General features: G+C 40.9%; 1 protein-coding gene across 3 annotated transcripts; it reads left to right on the forward strand.

Moving 5' to 3' along the window:
* Positions 1 to 3,917: 3,917 nt before the first annotated feature.
* LOC119188019 (uncharacterized) lies at positions 3,918 to 16,382 on the forward strand. Of its 3 annotated transcripts, XM_075878235.1 has the most exons (10): positions 3,918 to 5,098; positions 6,255 to 6,386; positions 8,832 to 8,902; positions 10,017 to 10,169; positions 10,265 to 10,352; positions 11,137 to 11,289; positions 11,390 to 11,602; positions 12,325 to 12,496; positions 14,086 to 14,171; positions 15,690 to 16,382. In XM_075878235.1, the coding sequence occupies exons 1-10, from the start codon at positions 4,946 to 4,948 to the stop codon at positions 15,969 to 15,971; spliced, it is 1,503 nt and encodes a 500-aa protein (XP_075734350.1). In that variant the 5' UTR covers positions 3,918 to 4,945; the 3' UTR covers positions 15,972 to 16,382. The 3 variants fall into 3 exon arrangements, 2 of the variants coding, with proteins under 2 accessions (XP_075734350.1, XP_075734351.1); XR_012887110.1 differs by lacking the exon at positions 12,325 to 12,496 and having other exon boundaries at positions 3,919 to 5,098; positions 15,690 to 15,826; XM_075878236.1 differs by lacking the exons at positions 12,325 to 12,496; positions 15,690 to 16,382 and having other exon boundaries at positions 3,919 to 5,098; positions 14,086 to 14,745.
* The last annotated feature ends 1,095 nt before the right edge of the window (positions 16,383 to 17,477 follow it).

Consider the following 17,477-nt stretch of genomic DNA (forward strand, 5'->3'; position numbering starts at 1 on the left):
GAGTTGTCGACCTTTAGGTAAAATTTTCGAATCGCCTGTGCAAGCGGTCACTTGGTTAAAACGTCGAGCGTCCCTGAGGATAGCTACTGGTGTCGGCGAGTATTCTTTGAATGAGGCGAGCTTAAGTCTTCTTGATAGTAGCGCCAGTTCATTTGAACGGCTTTTGGTCGAAAGGTCTGTGCACCATTTCGCTTACCGAGACTATGCAGTGTTCTTTATGCAACTGAAACCGAAAGGCTTCATAAACGTGTCAAACCTAGTATCATTGTCCTTAATATGCGAACAAACTACGTGAACGTATACAGGACGGAATGCGGGAACAACGGTATCTTCATGGACTCGGAGTGCATCGTGCTCTCCGCCCGAATTCTCCATAACTCCATGAGGAACACTAGCACTAATGAACACCTCGCCATTTATAGAATCAACAGTGGCTCCACAAAATCGCAGGAAATCAATATAATCTCCGACTCACAGGAAGTGTGCAATTTTTTAAGAGGCTGCCTTCTGATATAAATAAGCAAATTCTTAGGCGGGAGATTGACGAACAAATACAGGCTGCTCTGGTGTCCAGGACCCGCAGTCCTGGAGGAAAATGAAAGGGCCGATGCTTTTGCTCGAGGGTTCACGAACCTAGCAGAGCCTCGACAGCACTTTCCATCCTTTGAAACGCTTCAGGGGTAAGTGAACGAGAAAGATAACGACTCATCTATAATGTCTTCTCGCGGAATCTTTACTAACAAGTAAGGCACACGACAAAAATACAGCGCGCCCCACAAATCATTAGACGGGGAGGACGCGATTGTCCTCCACAGCATTTAACGGGAGTCTTTCCTTACCTTCAAAGATTACACAAAATTTTTCTAACGCTGTATGTGCACGCCTGTCCGCATGGTGGCGGCTCGGCATCGCTCTGTATATGCACATTTCATGAGGATGCTTAAACGGACAACCAAAGTTAGATACATTTTAGGTCAGTAGAAGCTCTCTATTACTTTCGAGCAATGTGAGGCACAGCTCGCCAGCTCTCACCCAGAGGTGCAGCTTGCACTTCTGGGTTACGTCAGGCAGGCGGAAGCAGCCAGTGGAGCCCTGCAATTGGGGGCACCCATCAAGCTCATGACCCCTGTCCCAAACCTTCGCGAATAAAGCTTTTGCTTGCTTCCTTTTTATTGCCCTGAATTATCTCATGCATGCTCCGTTGAATAACCCAGGCTGAATTCTGTCGCAAACGCTTGATGACTCAGTGACACGGCCGCGGTACGAACACTGATCGGACACAGATAGTTCCCACGCACGCCTCAGAATGTTGTCGCTTTCTCCCTCAAAAACATCACATTGCGTACCAAACGATCTTTCAAAGCAGTGCTCACGATCGACACAGTGGCTTCAGTGTCCACCAAGACGAACAAAAACTTGCACTATGTTCTTAAACATAGAGACCAGTGCAGGTATCTGTTCTTGCAGCAAGTCACCAGCGACCTGGCGCCCAGTGCAGCGCTGCCTATTTTTCCTGATGTCATACCGGCGAGTGGCGACGGAGACTGGCGCAGTCGAGGTGCTGGAGGTCGTGTCACAATTCGGTCGGAGGCCGAAGAAGTGTTGTGGAAATGTCCCTGCCAGATGCTGCTGTTGGGTCGTGGTTAGGTGGTCTCATGTTCTTCAAAAGATGTTCTTCAGTGTGGCGGCCGTTCATAGCCTGGTATTCCGTAGTGATCACACTGCCTTGATATGTGACCGGTCACGCCGCAGTTGTAGCATACGGGAACTGGGCGAAGTCGTCACTGCCCTTCAACGTATTCTGGCACGTTGGCAAAATAATTTGTGCAAGTGTGATACTGCAGATAAAAGTTAGCTGATTGGTGGTATGAACGGTCGGTACAGAAGGCACCATTGTTTCTGGTCGGGTACCGTTGCTTCTGGTAGTAAGTCTGGCTTGGGCAAAGAACGTGCCGGAATTTCGCAACCTCCACTGCGTTGACGGATGAATTCTCGAAATCCTCAAGCCATCCATAGGGTAGCCACATCTTGCGGAAAACAGCATCGTGAGGTGCAGGCCACTTCATACGTCATGATTCCATATCTGTCTAGCTCTTCCCAAATGGTCTGACAGATTGTTGCAGCAAGGTTAACAGTCGGTGTAGTTTTTACAGTGACCACCGTGGTGGCATTGACCAGACAACCAAGCTTCGGCATTATTCTGCAATGCCTCAATGTGTCAAATGTCCAGCAGTGGCGAACGACATTCGACACGGAAGTCAGACTTTCTTTGCTTATTAGAAGGCTCTAAATATTCTATGCAATGCCTTTCAATAAATGTCCTACACGGTCTTCGGACATGCTAGCGTCCGGTTTCCTACAATCCTGAAAATGTTTCTGTGTGAATTTCACAGGTCTAGCCGGGTAACAGCCCTTTGTGCGGGAGTATGCTCCGAAAGCTTGTTTTTCACGGCCGTGTCACTGAAACACTTCGATACCTCAGCAACAAAGCGTTTACACATCATCAATATGTCATGGTCCTCGTACCACATGAGTGAAATATCAGTAAGGTAAAAAAAAGGAGGAATCTTTAAGCTTTGCCTTTAAGAGTACAAAACCATAGCGTTATTATATCCCTAATGCGTACTTTAAACACTTAGTGCATGAAATCTTTTCGAATTATCTTTGCGCCCACTACGTGACCTCAAGAGGATAGGCGCAGTAACGTGTGTGCCTTGTGTAGTGAGTGACCGGCTTTCAACCATGAAATCATTATGATAATCATATGTTCTGACGCCCAATGGCAAGGTACGCTTGTACCACGCAATATTACTGCAATATTTCATGCTGTATTTGGAAGCATGTGTACAGGACGCGTGTGTTTGTAAAGCATGAAAGTTACTTACCCTGATTTGTCAAGCAGAGGGAGTCGTTTTCGCTGTATTCATGGCAGATGCGTGGCTGCAAGGCAGAACAGCCGCTTGTCACGCAAGCTACCTGGGTTCTATGCTTATTCGAACCCAAAAATTATTAGTTTATTTGCGTCTTTATCGATTTTTCGGTCCAGCATAAGATATTGTTTTTTCGCTCCCAACCAACGACGGTGACACCAAAGCGGGTGTTTCTGCGGAACAAGCTCTACACAGTAAAATTTTTTACACCCTTATAGGTGTAAAAAGGGTGTTATCGCAATTTACACCCTTTTTTCAAAATTTCACACCCTTTTTTCTTTCGGAACACCCTACAAGAAGGGTGTACAGGCAAAAAGGGTGTTGTTGAACTAGATGAAGGGTGTTAAGGGAAGGACTTAAGGGTGTACCCGTGCCACACGGGCACAGAAAATGACATTCGGTATATATAGCGAAGACACGTGCACTCAGTTCCCGAATGACATTTTTTCTCGGCGTTGCTGTTATGTCCAAAGCGAATGACATTTGATTTGATGATTTCGATCGCACCACCTTCCTAGTGAACATTGGGTGACTATATATAGCAATAAAAAATAAACAAGCGTTTACAAGCTTCATACACATCCAATGATAATTGAAAGAATAAATAAGCATATTACACTGCCGTTAGCTTTCGTTCATTAGTTTCTTTCACGACGTTGCAACCAACCATGGCAATTTAAGCCAAAGCTAGTCAGATCCACAGCATAAAAAGGAAATGGCGCCTGGCGCATTTATTTTACATTGCATATATACCAGCTGAAGAGAAGTTTTAAGCAGTTGTTTGAGTGATTGGTGTAAATAAGATACGCGAAAAGTTTCATTCTAGTCGAATCAAATGTCGTTTTATATTTCTCAATCAAATGAGTCCTGGCGATGACATTAGAGGACGAACGGCATTTGGGCGATTGCGATTTCGTTCATCCGTGATGTGGCACCACGCGAATGGCCTTCAATCTGAAAGCATTATAGAAGATAAATGCCATTTTTTCTGCCCGTGTGGCACGAGTATTAAATGCATCCATGCTTACATATTAAAAAGACTTGAGTGGAGCAAAGTGTATGTTGTACTGCATTTTTTAAGATTATGGTGTCATCGACACCACACAAACAAGGAAATCCTTTATAAAGCCATTGTCACAACGTTATTTTTTGTAATATCTTTATTTTCATATGAAAAGATCATGATATACACTTTTTGCTTCGCAGAAAACTGTACAAGAACAATCAAGAAAATGCACAAAAAATGAACACACACTCGCAAAGGTTCAACATGTGTGTAAATATTTTTATATTTACATGTGGAACAAATTTGGTATCGAAAGAAGGAGAGGTACTTTTGAAATAATTTTTCTACAAACGACACTCAAACGACATTCCGGAAAGTTCAAAAGGCTCAAATTCAACAGCCACGACGAGCGCACGCCGTTCTCACGCGTTACTCGAATATAGGATGTGCTTGATCAAGAAGGAGACGCCGCCATTACCACTTCCTTTCGGGAGCGCTGTTAGCACGACGACGGCTGCTGGCCCTTCTTTTTTACTTCTTTCTCCGGCGGCCGTGGCAGGGCACAGCGCCTTCGGGAAGAGGGGATGAAAGATGTAAGGAGACGAGAGAGAAAGAGTGGCAGCGTCTTTGGAAGGTTACGTTCGCTTGCAAGTGACGACTCCAGCAGCAAACGCGTCAGAGAGGTCGTGTCCATGTAAGCATGGTTTACCCCCTGTCCCTCTCCGCCCCCTCAAATTCAACGTAGAGAAGCAAGCGCGGAGGGAGATACCATTGCATATAGAAGGTGTGATGCTTCCGCACTTTCTCGGCATCTCTTTCCACACCCGCAAGCTTTCACTCCTCCGTCAGTACTCGTGAGTGCGCGCCATTTTGATAACTGCGCCGTTGAAAACGTGACTATCTGCGCCGTTCGCAGAGTGCTGAAGCGTTTGAATAGTATTTGGCGTGCATTTTCTTCACTCGCGCTGAGGACTTTGGAACGTCAATTTTGTGCGCTGCGTCATCCGAGATGCCGCCGATCCGTTGTCTGCTGACTGTACCGCACATTCAGATAAAGCGGACGTACCACTTGGAAGAAGGTTCCGTGGTCGCCCTCAAACATGCGATTGCCACATGTCCTGTCCTTGGGTCGCAAGTTCAACTGTCTTGCAGCAAATTTCAGGTAAGTGACTGCTTATTTGTTCAACTGTGTATTTGTTGAGAGCGATAAGTGCTTTTAATCGTCGTTGAAAGCTGAGGCCCGTTTTTTTTTTTTTTTTTTTTGCTGCGAGTTTGCGTAGTTTCGTATTTAAAGGCTGGGGATGTGCGCTTCTGTACTATTGTTAGTGGGGTCCGGTTTGCCGAAACAGTGTTGCTAAGAGGAAAACTAAGCGTGCAAGTTTTTGTATTATTTTACAACTCATGCGTTTTTATTGTCTGCCTCATACATGTGTACGCGTGCCCGAATTGACAGTATGTCGAAAGGCAACTACATGTTTCGCGTATCGACATCGTAGCTAGGCCTCACTGAAGGCTTGTCAATGGTCGCAAGCCTTGTGTTCACGTTCTGACCGCATTAACCTCTCCTTGATGTAATTTAACTCACCCCTCCCACACACCACAACAAAAAAAAAACGTGTTGATACTCGAGATAACATCGGCTGCGATGTGGCCGAACGAGTTCGCCGTGCACTTTTGAACTTAGTTCGCTGAGCATGCGGCTGAACTACACTCGCTTCAACAAAGTTCGTTGATTTTGAACGGTTGGCAGCGCACACCACTTTTCATAGAATGCACAAATAAAGCATGAGAACGTAGTGAGGCGCTTGCTTTAATATTTTCAAGAATGTCACTTTTGTTCTTATCGTACACAAACCTGTGTTATCGTCGATCTAGAGTGTATTGTAAGTTGGAGCGCTCTCGAGTGTTTTGTATTGTTGAATTAACATATATAGCGTGTATGATGCGAGTTGTGGAGTTGTCTCAAGTGTACGTGAGGAGAATTGCATAGTGAGGGGATTAGTCGAAAATTTATTTCGAGTAAAGATGCCTATGCGTACCTGCGTGCGTGTTTGTGTGCGCGTGCGTGCGTGCATGCATGCGCGCGCGCGCGCGCGCGTGTGTGTGTGTGTGTGTGTGTGTGTGTGTGTGTGTGTGTGTGTGTGTGTGTGTGTGTGTGTGTGTGTGTGTGTGTGCAAGGCATTCCGGAGGCCGTGTCTCCAACAGGCCATGCGTGCTGGCAGCTGAGCCGTGTCTTCGCGATCTAGGAACATACAGTAGCGAACAAACCCTCATACATCTTTTTCAGTTCATTGACAATATACGGGGTTGGTTTGCAGGTAATGGATCCTCTGTTCAATGAACTTGTCGACCTCGCTACTGAAGACAGCATACCCGATATGTCGAAAATCGTTCTTATGGCACAGCAAGAAAGTAGCGGGAATGAAGCGCCGTCATGTTCATCGTCACAGGTAAATTTTCTGAGTTTTACGTTCTGATTGTTTAATATTATTAAGATTAAATGCTCTTTTATAAATATTTAAATTATCAGTTATTTAGTTTTGATGATCAGTTGCAACTGTTGGCGCGAGTGATTTTTGGCAGCGAGAGCAAAACGGCACGAAATGTCTGAGTTTGTTATCAGCTGATGTCATTCTAGAAGTCCGATGTTAAGTCCTAACGCCTGATGCTCTTCTCTAGATTAGTTATCGAATATGGTACAAATCCTTTGCGGATGTTACGATCTAGCTGCTTTTTAAGTTTTACCGGCTTATGTTGATTTGAGTACATTTTGTTGGAATATTACTTACGGCTAGGGACACGTATGCTGTGGGTGAAAGAGGAAGTGTGATTGTGAGCAGCAAAGCAGGGGGACTTGAGTCAAGCGCAGTGTTTCTTCGCGGAAGGTGCGGGTGAAATCGGTGTTGTGGAATAGCAGGGAATGAATTAATAAATTTTGAAGTATTTTATTTGAAGTATTATTTAAATTAAAAAAATTGTATTGAAGAAATTGTTTTATTATCTGCGCTTTTCGCACGCTGGCATGCAAGGCCCTGGTTATGTTTTTTTTTGCGTGCGACACAAACTTGCGTGCACTCACGCAATTTTAGGAGGGTGCCTTTTTTTAACCATTGCAGTTTTTTTTAAAATAAAAAGTCTATGATACGCTGGTTCCTGTCGTTTTCGCACAAACTCGATGGCGAAGCGAAAATAACTTTCTGCAGCTAAAATGACGACCACGTGACAAATTTAAAACTGTTCAATTAGCATTTTAATTTTGGGCTTTAGTGCCGTATATATCAAAGTTCTAGTGGGAAATCATAAGTAATCGCACCTGGCCGGCACGAAGCACAGCATAATACCGAAATGACCCGTGGAGCGGAAATGGTGAAACTTAAATGGAATGGTGCGCCAAAGCAGGATCTGGTCGTAAAAAGTCTGCAAACATCTTAAAATACCCAAGTAGACAGCTTATCATTTGTCTAAGATGGGTGGTCCTGATATTTTCCGTTCTGAAAATATAAAAAGGCTAAAAAAAACATTTCACTTCTCTGCAAAAAGAAATGGCAAAGTGTCTGTGCCAGAGGTTTATTCTTAGACAGGGGAAAAGTTTCATTGCAGTTTTCTTGTGCACAGTGCATAAATAGTACGAGAGAGCGTGTACCAGTTCATGGAAATGCCGATTTTTGCTTGCACTACCAGGTGCAATGAAAAGCTTAAACCAGCTCTGCCGTTATTATTGTAAAATACCTACCACCTCGTCATTGCAATGTATGAATACCAACTTGCCGCTGCCCTCTATGCTATGCATTGTATCTCAATATTGTATATTGTGCATTCCCACCCCTGAAACTGCCCGCGAGGGCTTACAGTAATATAATAAATGATGGCAGTGTGAGCTATAGCAATAGGTTTACAGTTTCTAGAATGTGTTGTGAAAGACTGGCGTGTATTTAAATATCTCCATGCTATAAGCAATATCTAGTACATTTACTGACCAAAGTAATAAAAGATGGAGCTCTCAATTATCGTAACACTGCAACTTTACGAAATACAGCTTATTAAGTTGCCCTTGCTATGTTATTACTCACTACTCACCAACAGCTAGCGAAGTACCATTGAACAACACTGCCAATGGAGTGCAGCGGAGTTTATTAGGGTGCCTAATGAGACATAAAAATGTTGTTTATAGCCCATAGTATGGATCTTTACTTGTATGCAGGTCTTGTTAGCTTTCTGAAATGTCAATGAGGTATTGTAAATGAGTTCTTTGGAGATCCGCAAGGTGGCAGAAGGTATTTTGCAAGAACCAGGCCAGTTTGCAGAAATGCGTATACTAACGCATTAGTGATTACGATTTTTTGACCTCCTGGTTGAAAAATGGTTCTCAAGCAAATGCCTTCAGTCTTGTGAGAGGCCATGGATTGCAGATATAAGAAATTTATTTGCCCCTTCTGCAAACATATGAAAAGAAGAAAACAAAAAATATCCTCTTTGCTGAGTTTGTGAAAATATTAATAATTTGTTTTTTATTGAAATGGTGCCACTGTTTCAACTCAGTGGGGTTCGTTTACTTCACTATTGGCATGAAAGTAATACCTTAAAAGTGACTTCAATGAAACCAATATATGGGATTTCTCAAAAATGAAAAACGAGACCTAAACAGCCCAACATAAACAGTTGTAGCCATCTGGCATCAGGGAACAAAAGTATCATGAATATAGCCTTATTATAATAAGTTCAATTGCAGACTAACGTCTGCTGATAAAAAGTGCAGTCATCATGGCTCATTTCGTTACCAAGTCTCATGACAGATACATGCTCATCGACAGTAGTGAAATGGTTAATGTGCTGGTTGTCCTCCCCTTATTTGTATCATGTAAAAGTTGCATTATTGTTCGTTCCCTTGCTTTCAGGGCACATTACAAGCTGTTGTTGAAACTGGTGAGCAAGACACACCAAGCATGGTCATTGAGCCTGTCGAGCGGTAAGGGCTTTTTTAGGATCATTTGTAATTGCAGTATGAACAGCTATGAGTTATGGGTAGAGATGTGCAAATATTAGTTCACCATATTGAAGCAGTTCCGAGTAATAAAAACCAGGTTGAATTGAATATATTCAATTCGGAATGATACATCAACAAACTAAGAAAAGATCAACTTGAAATGAAAATTATCACCAATAAGCATTACATAAGAATTATGCAGTGTTGTTTGAGGGTACCTCATTTGCAGTTATTTAACATGTTTGTGAAGGAATGATAGCTGTTTGGTATAATTAGAGAGCTGTGACACGAATGTACGTCACCATTTCTCTAGACAGTAACAACAGCTGTTCACCAGTCACACTAGTGCTTATGTGTTGATCTTGTCATCATAGCTTAATCCTTTAAATAAACTTGAAAAACTTATTACGTAAACTTTGCAACATTACTCGTGGCTATATAAATATTTGTGTTCATTTGGCATGTATTATTACAAAGTCATATTCTGTTGAAATATTTCAAATAATGTAATTTTTTAATTGTATAACTTTCTAATCAAAAGCATTATTAGAAGATAAGAACACTGATTGGTTAATGACTTGCAGTCTTCTCAAAGCCATGGCGATTTTAGAGCTACACTTACACATGTGCGTTCAGGAATTGCAGAAGTGCAATGAATATGCAGTAAGAAATGCATGTTCTAGTCGTGTTCTTCTTATCTTCCACCTTGATCAAAACTACTTGAGCTGTTTTTATAGATGTGAGGCACACTTAAAGCATTGCAATAACAATCCAGCCATGACATTCAACTTGACTGTTAATATCTATTGCAAACTCACTTTTTCAGCTTCTATAGCCTTGAGAACACTATAAATCAAGCAGACAAGCTAGATGTTTTATTGTGAATGACTCATAAACTTTTAAACTGCTGATATATAAACTGCTGTCTAGCACTTTTGGCCTGAGTGTGTTTGTGTTGCTTTTACTGCAGGTTTCTTGTTGTTTGTTTTATTCAGCCCAAAAATCTGCTAATTTCTGGCTTTATTTTTAACGTGTGCATGAGCAGAAAGATTACCCGAAGTGTTATTTTGTATGCATCATGATACCTTTTTTACAGCCCACTCGGCTCAGGGGATAATGATGGCATAAATTTTAAACTACCCAGCCTTGGTGCCCTCCATGAAAAAGTGATAAGCTCTCCGCTGCTAACACCTTCTACATTCAGGCAAATCATTGACATCCTGCACAATGAAATGGCCAAGTACACACTGTGAGTACACAGAGGTGCACATTTAAATATAGTGTCCTGCCCTGTTAAACTTCAAGTTGTGACAGCTTAAGCTGCGATGCTCAACTGTCTTGCAGGTATCCAACGCGTTGTTTCTACAGTAAGGTGACAACCCTGCTCCTTGACAAGTATCCACAGCTGAAAGATGTAATTGGAAGTGGGCACGTAAGTACTGTTATGCTGTAAGATATGTGATACTTACGCTTAATCACATTGCTCCCTAATGTTCCTTAAAGCTCCTTAATCACATTTAAAAGCAGTTTTGGGTACATTTTTTTCAGTGTTTCACAATGCATTGATATAACAACATTCACTTTAATAAAACATATGTTCAATTTTGAAAATCTAATTTTGCATTGAAGTGACACTGTATGATGCTTACAATTACAAAGACTATTGTGCACAGATTCATATGTAAAATCGAAAACAAAAGAGAAAAAGAGGGTTCTTCATTAGCTGGGACTCGTGGGGTCATAGTCTTAAGCTTCATATGCTGTAGGGTGTAATTGGTAGTGGTCACATTTCTTATTCGCAGCCGCTGTCATGAGTAGCAACAAGTTGGGGTCTTGTATATGGCCGCATACACAATACTAAGGCTCAAATGTCCTGCAGCTACATAAATCACCAGACGAGTGGATAAGTGAGCGTGCTACTAAATTTTAGTCAGGGTATTGCAGCAGCCATTTATCTGTGAGACATACTTTTTAATAAATAAGCAGTGCTGCTAGACATTTTGTGAATGTTTTGCAACTAGTGAATGCTTTGGATATATTTATCAAAAGTGCATTTCATTACCAGCAGTTTTAAAGTCACTGATATCAGTGGGCTTATAGTGCTTGAATTTTAGTTTGTGTATTTATTATGAAAAGAAATTCATTGAAAAGGCCAGGTATGCATGTATCATTGTGTACATGAATATATTGAGCACCTTCATTTTCCGAATTGACAGGACTCCTGGAAAGTAGCCCTCCGCAATAAGTATAAAAACCTAAGAAGGAAGCTGGATGATCATGAAGATGTGTTAGCAAGTCGCCAGAAATTCGGTGCCCAAAAGAAAACAGGAGGCACCACTGAGCTTCAAAGGAAAAAAGCTGGGAAAATGGTGAGGATAGTTTAATACCGCGCTCACAGAAAATCCCACCCATTTGTAAAAGCTGCATGAATAGTCTCATCAATAGCTTGCAATTTGATTCCAATTCCAGAGTGTGAGCATCACAGATCTAACAGCAGAAGATGATGACAGTATTGCCAAACATGAAGATCGACTTGTTTTGGAAACCAAAAAACTATTGCCGGATGAGCAACTCGTGGAAAAGTTAATGGCCTTGACAGCTGGGAAGAGGCTTCCTGACGTTGCGACGAAAACGATTCGTGATGTGAAAAAGAACTACCCCTATATGATGGACTTTCAGCGAGTACGTTGGCTTTTTTTCACTTCTAGGTAGGGTACATCTGTGGTTTATTAACTGTATTGCTGTAATTATATAAAAGTGAAGAAATTTAACTGGGTAAGAATACAACTTGTTGCCACTGGGGTCCCAGCCTGCAACCTTCAAGTAACTCATATAATGCTCTGCCAGTCGAGCTACAGTGCCAGCCTTCCTCCTCTACACTTAATTGGGGTGGATGTGTGCACTTAAACTTGGGAGTGTTAGCCAGTGCTGCATGCTCTAAGCTATTGCGATGAGTGTTGAACACCTTTTGCCTGCTGCCACCCCGCGGCATATTACTTTTGTACTATAGCTGCAGTTTATCAATAATCCCTCACATACTTTCTGAAGGCATCAAGTCTGCCAGAACAAGACTCTTGCTCTAAACGCAAGAAAAAAGTGGAAACATTAGGCCTCGGTTTTCTTCGTATGACGCCGCTTCAATGAAAACAAGCTGACAGTAAAGATAAGAAAAACATGGGGACTTGATTTTGAGCGCATACTGTATAGTTATTTGAATGTTGTCTATTTCATGATCGAGGACATATATTTAGTGGGCAATGTATTATTTGTATTTTGTAGAGAGATTGTTTGAGTGCCGCCAGAAACTATTTTAGAATATATGAAAAATTATGTAGGTGAGGCTGCTCATCATGAAAGGCCTGACATTTTGTTTTATAATGTTGCTCGCTGTTTATTCTATGCAGTTTTGCAATGACTTTACAAGACTGACCGACATAAAACCAGTCGGGAAGGTTTCAACAGCCATCGATAAATTAACCCAATTGGCAGTGATGAAGAAAATACGTTGTAGTGAAAACACGAGGCAAATGTTGGAGAGAGCACGTCAAATGGACCCCAAAAGGATGAGAACAAGACGTGAGTTCATGAGAATTTTATTTCAGCTTGGATTGTACTCGATACTTGAAATATGATTGTGTAAAAATAGGGAAGACAACAGACAAGGATAACTGCGTACTTGCTAGGTTTGTAAGACATTAGATTACAGTTTTTCGGTAACCCCATAGTTAATTTTCCACAATGTAATATGCATGCACTCTCCCGTATACTATAATATTTATCAGCAAATAATTTTATTGTTTTCCCTATCAAGGATCCTAATAATTGCCTGTCTTTCATGAAACTAGCCCAAGCTGTTCAAGGAGCTTTTGCCACTTAAATCAGAGTTACTCTGGCTTACTCCTAGTGAATTCAATCAGTTACATTGCTCAGGTCACATACTTTTTTAGCATTATGTTCTTGTGTTGACCTACTTTTTTTTGTGGTACTTAAAATTGCAATCTGCATTATCATAAATAGCTCATCTTCATTCTAAAAATATAAATCTGCAGAGAGAGTAAAACATGTTTGTGTACTTATGTATTACTTACCTTTTGTATACCTTTTATGATTTTTTTTTAAATTCAGTGCTTTCAAATTTATTGTTTGCTTTATTTGTGTATCATTTCTTGCTTTCTTGTAATGACACAGCTTCTAATAATTGTAGAAGCTGAAGAAAAATGGCCCTGAAAAGTCTGTTCGCAGCACACACATGCAAGGAAGGGTACTTGAAATGTTGGCAGCCACACATCCTTGCTCTCGGGAAAAGAGATTTTATGCAGCTCCTCACTTAAAGGCTAGCAGAGTGGAATTGCGTCCATATGTATCAGAAGGCTAACTTATCACAGGAGGTCAAATCACAGGAGGCTGCATATTAGGAGGCCATATGTATCACAACCTGTAAGAAAAGTTGTTTCAATGTGCCCTAAGTTTGCACTTCAGAGCTCATTTGTGTGTGCTGTCCATGTTTTCTTTCAAGTGCTACACATCTGATAAATGGATGAACCTGTACAGACTGCCAACTTTACACTTACTGTTTTGAACAGCATAAAGGATGAAAGACACATATGATAGCTGAACATCAGAAATGCCTGTATGAAGTCCTTTTTTATGTTTTTATTGTTGTTTAATTCATGAGCTCACATTATCTGCCCCAACTCACCCTTTTGATACATTTCAATACACTTGCACCATTGGCCCTTTCCTAAATGTAACACCCTTTCTTAGGGCCACGAAGAATATTTTTCTCACAAGGGAATACTTAGCAGTATGCTGATGGCCCTCCTTTGTAGAAGTCACGGCTAGAATTAATCTATATTCAAAGAAAGTGTAATTACCAGATTCATTCCTATGAAGAATGTGTTTTCACGTGTTCTGTGAAAGCTGGCTATCACATTTGTGTTTTATACAATTGTGATTGAAGTCAACACATTACCCTTCTAGCCAATTTCTTGAGATTATGCCGCTTCTTTACAAATTTTGTATGACAAGCTTGCATCTTCTCCTTCCCAGGCTTATTTAGAAAGCATTTTAGATGTTGAAATGCATGCTTCATTGCCTCTTATGACAGTTTGAAATTATTTATTACTGTCAAATAAAATAGCCTTGCATAATTTTATTTTTTGCAGATATTATGGCACTTGTAGCTCTGAAAATCGTCTGTGAGAATGTGAAGGAACGGTCAGCATGCTCAATTTTATTTGTGCAAGAGACTGTGAGTATATGAAACACTGAGTAGCTAATGTCACTGCATGTTAGCAAATGAAAATTTAGACAAACTGCATCAAAGCGAACTCACTATTGCTAGCAGAGGCCAATGGTCAAGTTATGACAAAGCAATGCCAGTACAGTTACACCCCTTTATAAGAGGCATGCTTCGGATGGCAATTCTTGTCTTTTATACAAGATGTCTCTTATAAGCAGGGTGCCTCGTACGCATTTTCTTATCAGCCCATATTTTAGTGTAGGCACACTGGTGTCTCGGATACCCGTTTGTCTTTTATATCAGTGTCTCTCGTAAAGGGGTTTGACTGTAATACCAAATTTAGAGATGGCGATAGATAACGTGTAAAACATAATTTTGTGGCTGTAAGCTATGACCGAGGTAAATGAAGGAATTGTGAAGGTCAGTCAGCCAGTATTTTTTTTTCAAGTGCATGACATTGATTTGCAATTTTGCGTCCATATGCTTTAAATGATGCCTTGCAATACTCACTTTAGGTTGCATTTTACGTCAAGATGGTGTTTTTTTCATTCTAAACATTGTTTCGCATCTGGCTTTGCAAAACAGCAGTAACTCCTGCTAGCATATACTTTCTCTCTCTATCTGATCAGTGTAATCACGAATTAGTTTTGTGACTTGATTCCGTTAATATATGAATGCAAGGCCCCAGGCTCATTTTATGCTTTGTTTGCTTTGTGACATGTCTTGCTTTTAAGCAGTGTGCATTAAATAAATTTACACAAGGCTATCCTCCGCCACCATTATTGTGTCTGCAAAACAAGAGACATTTTCAAACTCTTGAGTGCTCCTTAACCTTATGCACGCCATACTCGGGTTTAAAAAATCTGAGTATCAGGTTAAATACACAGACATAGAATAACAGTGTGATGAGCGTTATAGCTGCATTGTATTAGATTTTTACAGCAAGTAAAAATAAATTTCAAGATGAAACAAGGATGAAAATATATGGTACAATCTACATCACCTTCTCCTGCTGTTGTTCTTTTTTTGTGTGTGTCAAGGAATGTTTTTATTTTTCCAAGAAGAAGAAATTTTTATTTTTCAAGTATAACACAGTTATTTTTGTTAGCTGATGTAGAATAACTAAATATGTCTGAAGAAATTCTTGAACGAGGCTTTCTTTCTTTCCCTATTCCCTAATGAGGCAAGTTTTGTGCACGCTAAGGGGCAGTGAATACCAGCTTTTTGTTTGTGTATGTCGAATGGATGCATAAATTTTCATTGCTTTGCACTGTGATTGCCTAGAGAACTCGTGACACTACAATTGTTCCCTTCATTTTGTCAGATGCATTATATTGTTTTAATCTCCCAGTTAAACCATAGTTATGCTGCACACATTGAAATTGTTGTTAATGATAGATATCACATCTGTATTGCTAAAACACAAGTTGTGTCTTTTAAAGTGCTCTAAACCTGTTTTTTAAACTGTACAGAATTTGAAGTAAGCCACTCAGTGAAGTCTTATGCATTTTCACTTTGCCTATACAGGACGACATGCCAGCAACGCCATGTGTATCTTATAATGGGGCCGTCCTTGAAGATGCAGAGTTTTTCTGGCTGATGGTAGACCAGACAAAGTGTTTTCAAGTGACTAATGCAGAGGAAGGACTTGTCGCAATTATGTGTGCAAACTGGTTGTTCAATGTTCAATATGCTTGTAAAGCGTTCAACACCCTTGTCGTCCTCGAAAGATTATTTCTTGAGCTCGAAAAGACAACACCAAGATCTGTTGTTGCGAAGTTCTTAAACATTGTCGTAAAATCCACATAGTCATATGATAATGCCATATGGTAATGTTCTTGCACATTTGCCTTACTGCATATTTTTTATGTTTGATTGTATTAGTGATTGAAAATTTATTGATTATTATTGCCGTTTTTAGTGCCGCATTAATTTATTTTGCATTCGCTTCACAAGTCGTGCATGTTTCTCCTTTTGCATAGCCGGGCACACATGCTGTCAAATAACCCATGGTCATTGAACTTTTTAGTTATTACCATATTACATTCCTGCAAGACAGAACTATTGTGCAATAGTTTTTGCTGCTTGTTTGCTAATCTAAATAACATTACACTGCCTTGGTTATGGTCAGATTAGATTATGTGGGCCATTATGATATAATGCACATTGCAAGAAGCATGTGTAAAATTTTGCAATAAATGTAAATAATTTAGAGAAAAACTGCCTTGTGGTACTTGTTCTTGATATTTAGTCTGCACAAATCCATACTTATTTCTAGAATGCATCAAAAACAGATTTCTTTAAAAGTGAGAGCGATGCGCATCTACATAGCACTGTTGTTTTTATATATGCACAATATTTTTAACTTGGTAAGACTGAACCTTGATTTAGCCATGCCAGGTTTAACTGCAAATTAAGTTGCTGAAATATGTGTATTCTCTGCATCCTGCAATAGACAGGCACACTGCTTTGAGTACTATATATATTAGCATGTGCCGTGCATACATGTGCCGTGCATACCCGTTAGTGCTCTGTGGAAGTCGATATATAGCCATGGATATTCGTGCACATATATATTGACTTCACCCTGCCCTGAAGCGGAACACTGCAGCGCACGCCTATCGATATAGCAGAGGGTGCACACTTTTCCAACACCCTTGAAAAAGGGTGTTCCAGTTCAAAACACCCTAACACCCCAATTTTCATTTTGCTCGACACCCTTCGTCTAAGGTGTTCACATAACACCCTTTCAGTAGGGTGTATCTGAAAACACCCATAGGGTGTTCCTCTGGCGACAAGCCAGTTTACACCCTTAAGGGTGTAAAAAAATTTACTGTGTACGCTATCGCGTTAAAAGCACCCCAGACAGACATGGGAGGCAGCATCCCATTTGTTATAGTGGCTTGCCCGCTTGTATTGCTTGATCCATGCGTCCACGTTTTCCTTAACCTTCTCAGTGAAGACTCGTGGCTCTTTGTAATGCGGCCAAGAACTGCTGGGGGCTGGTTCTCGAGTTTTTCTGTCGTCAGGCATGATGCGCAAAAAAGGAGGCACGCCAGTGACGCGACAACTTTGGTCAAGCCCGAAGGGTATAGCGTTTCTGTCGTTGGTTGCCCTACCCCAAACCTCCACCATTCTGTTACGTTCATAGTAGGGGTTTGGGGATTTATTGCTCAGAAGATTGAGAATGCAAGGCCACACAGGACAAAGCTTGTTCGTTCACTGCCGACTCTGGCACAAACCCCCTCTGGGGTATTGGCCAAGAAAACTACCGAGAGATGATCTTTCCACCTCTACACTGCTTTTCCCTATTCT

Source organism: Rhipicephalus microplus, chromosome X (genome assembly GCF_043290135.1).
Source record: "Rhipicephalus microplus isolate Deutch F79 chromosome X, USDA_Rmic, whole genome shotgun sequence".
Lineage (NCBI taxonomy): Eukaryota > Metazoa > Arthropoda > Arachnida > Ixodida > Ixodidae > Rhipicephalus > Rhipicephalus microplus.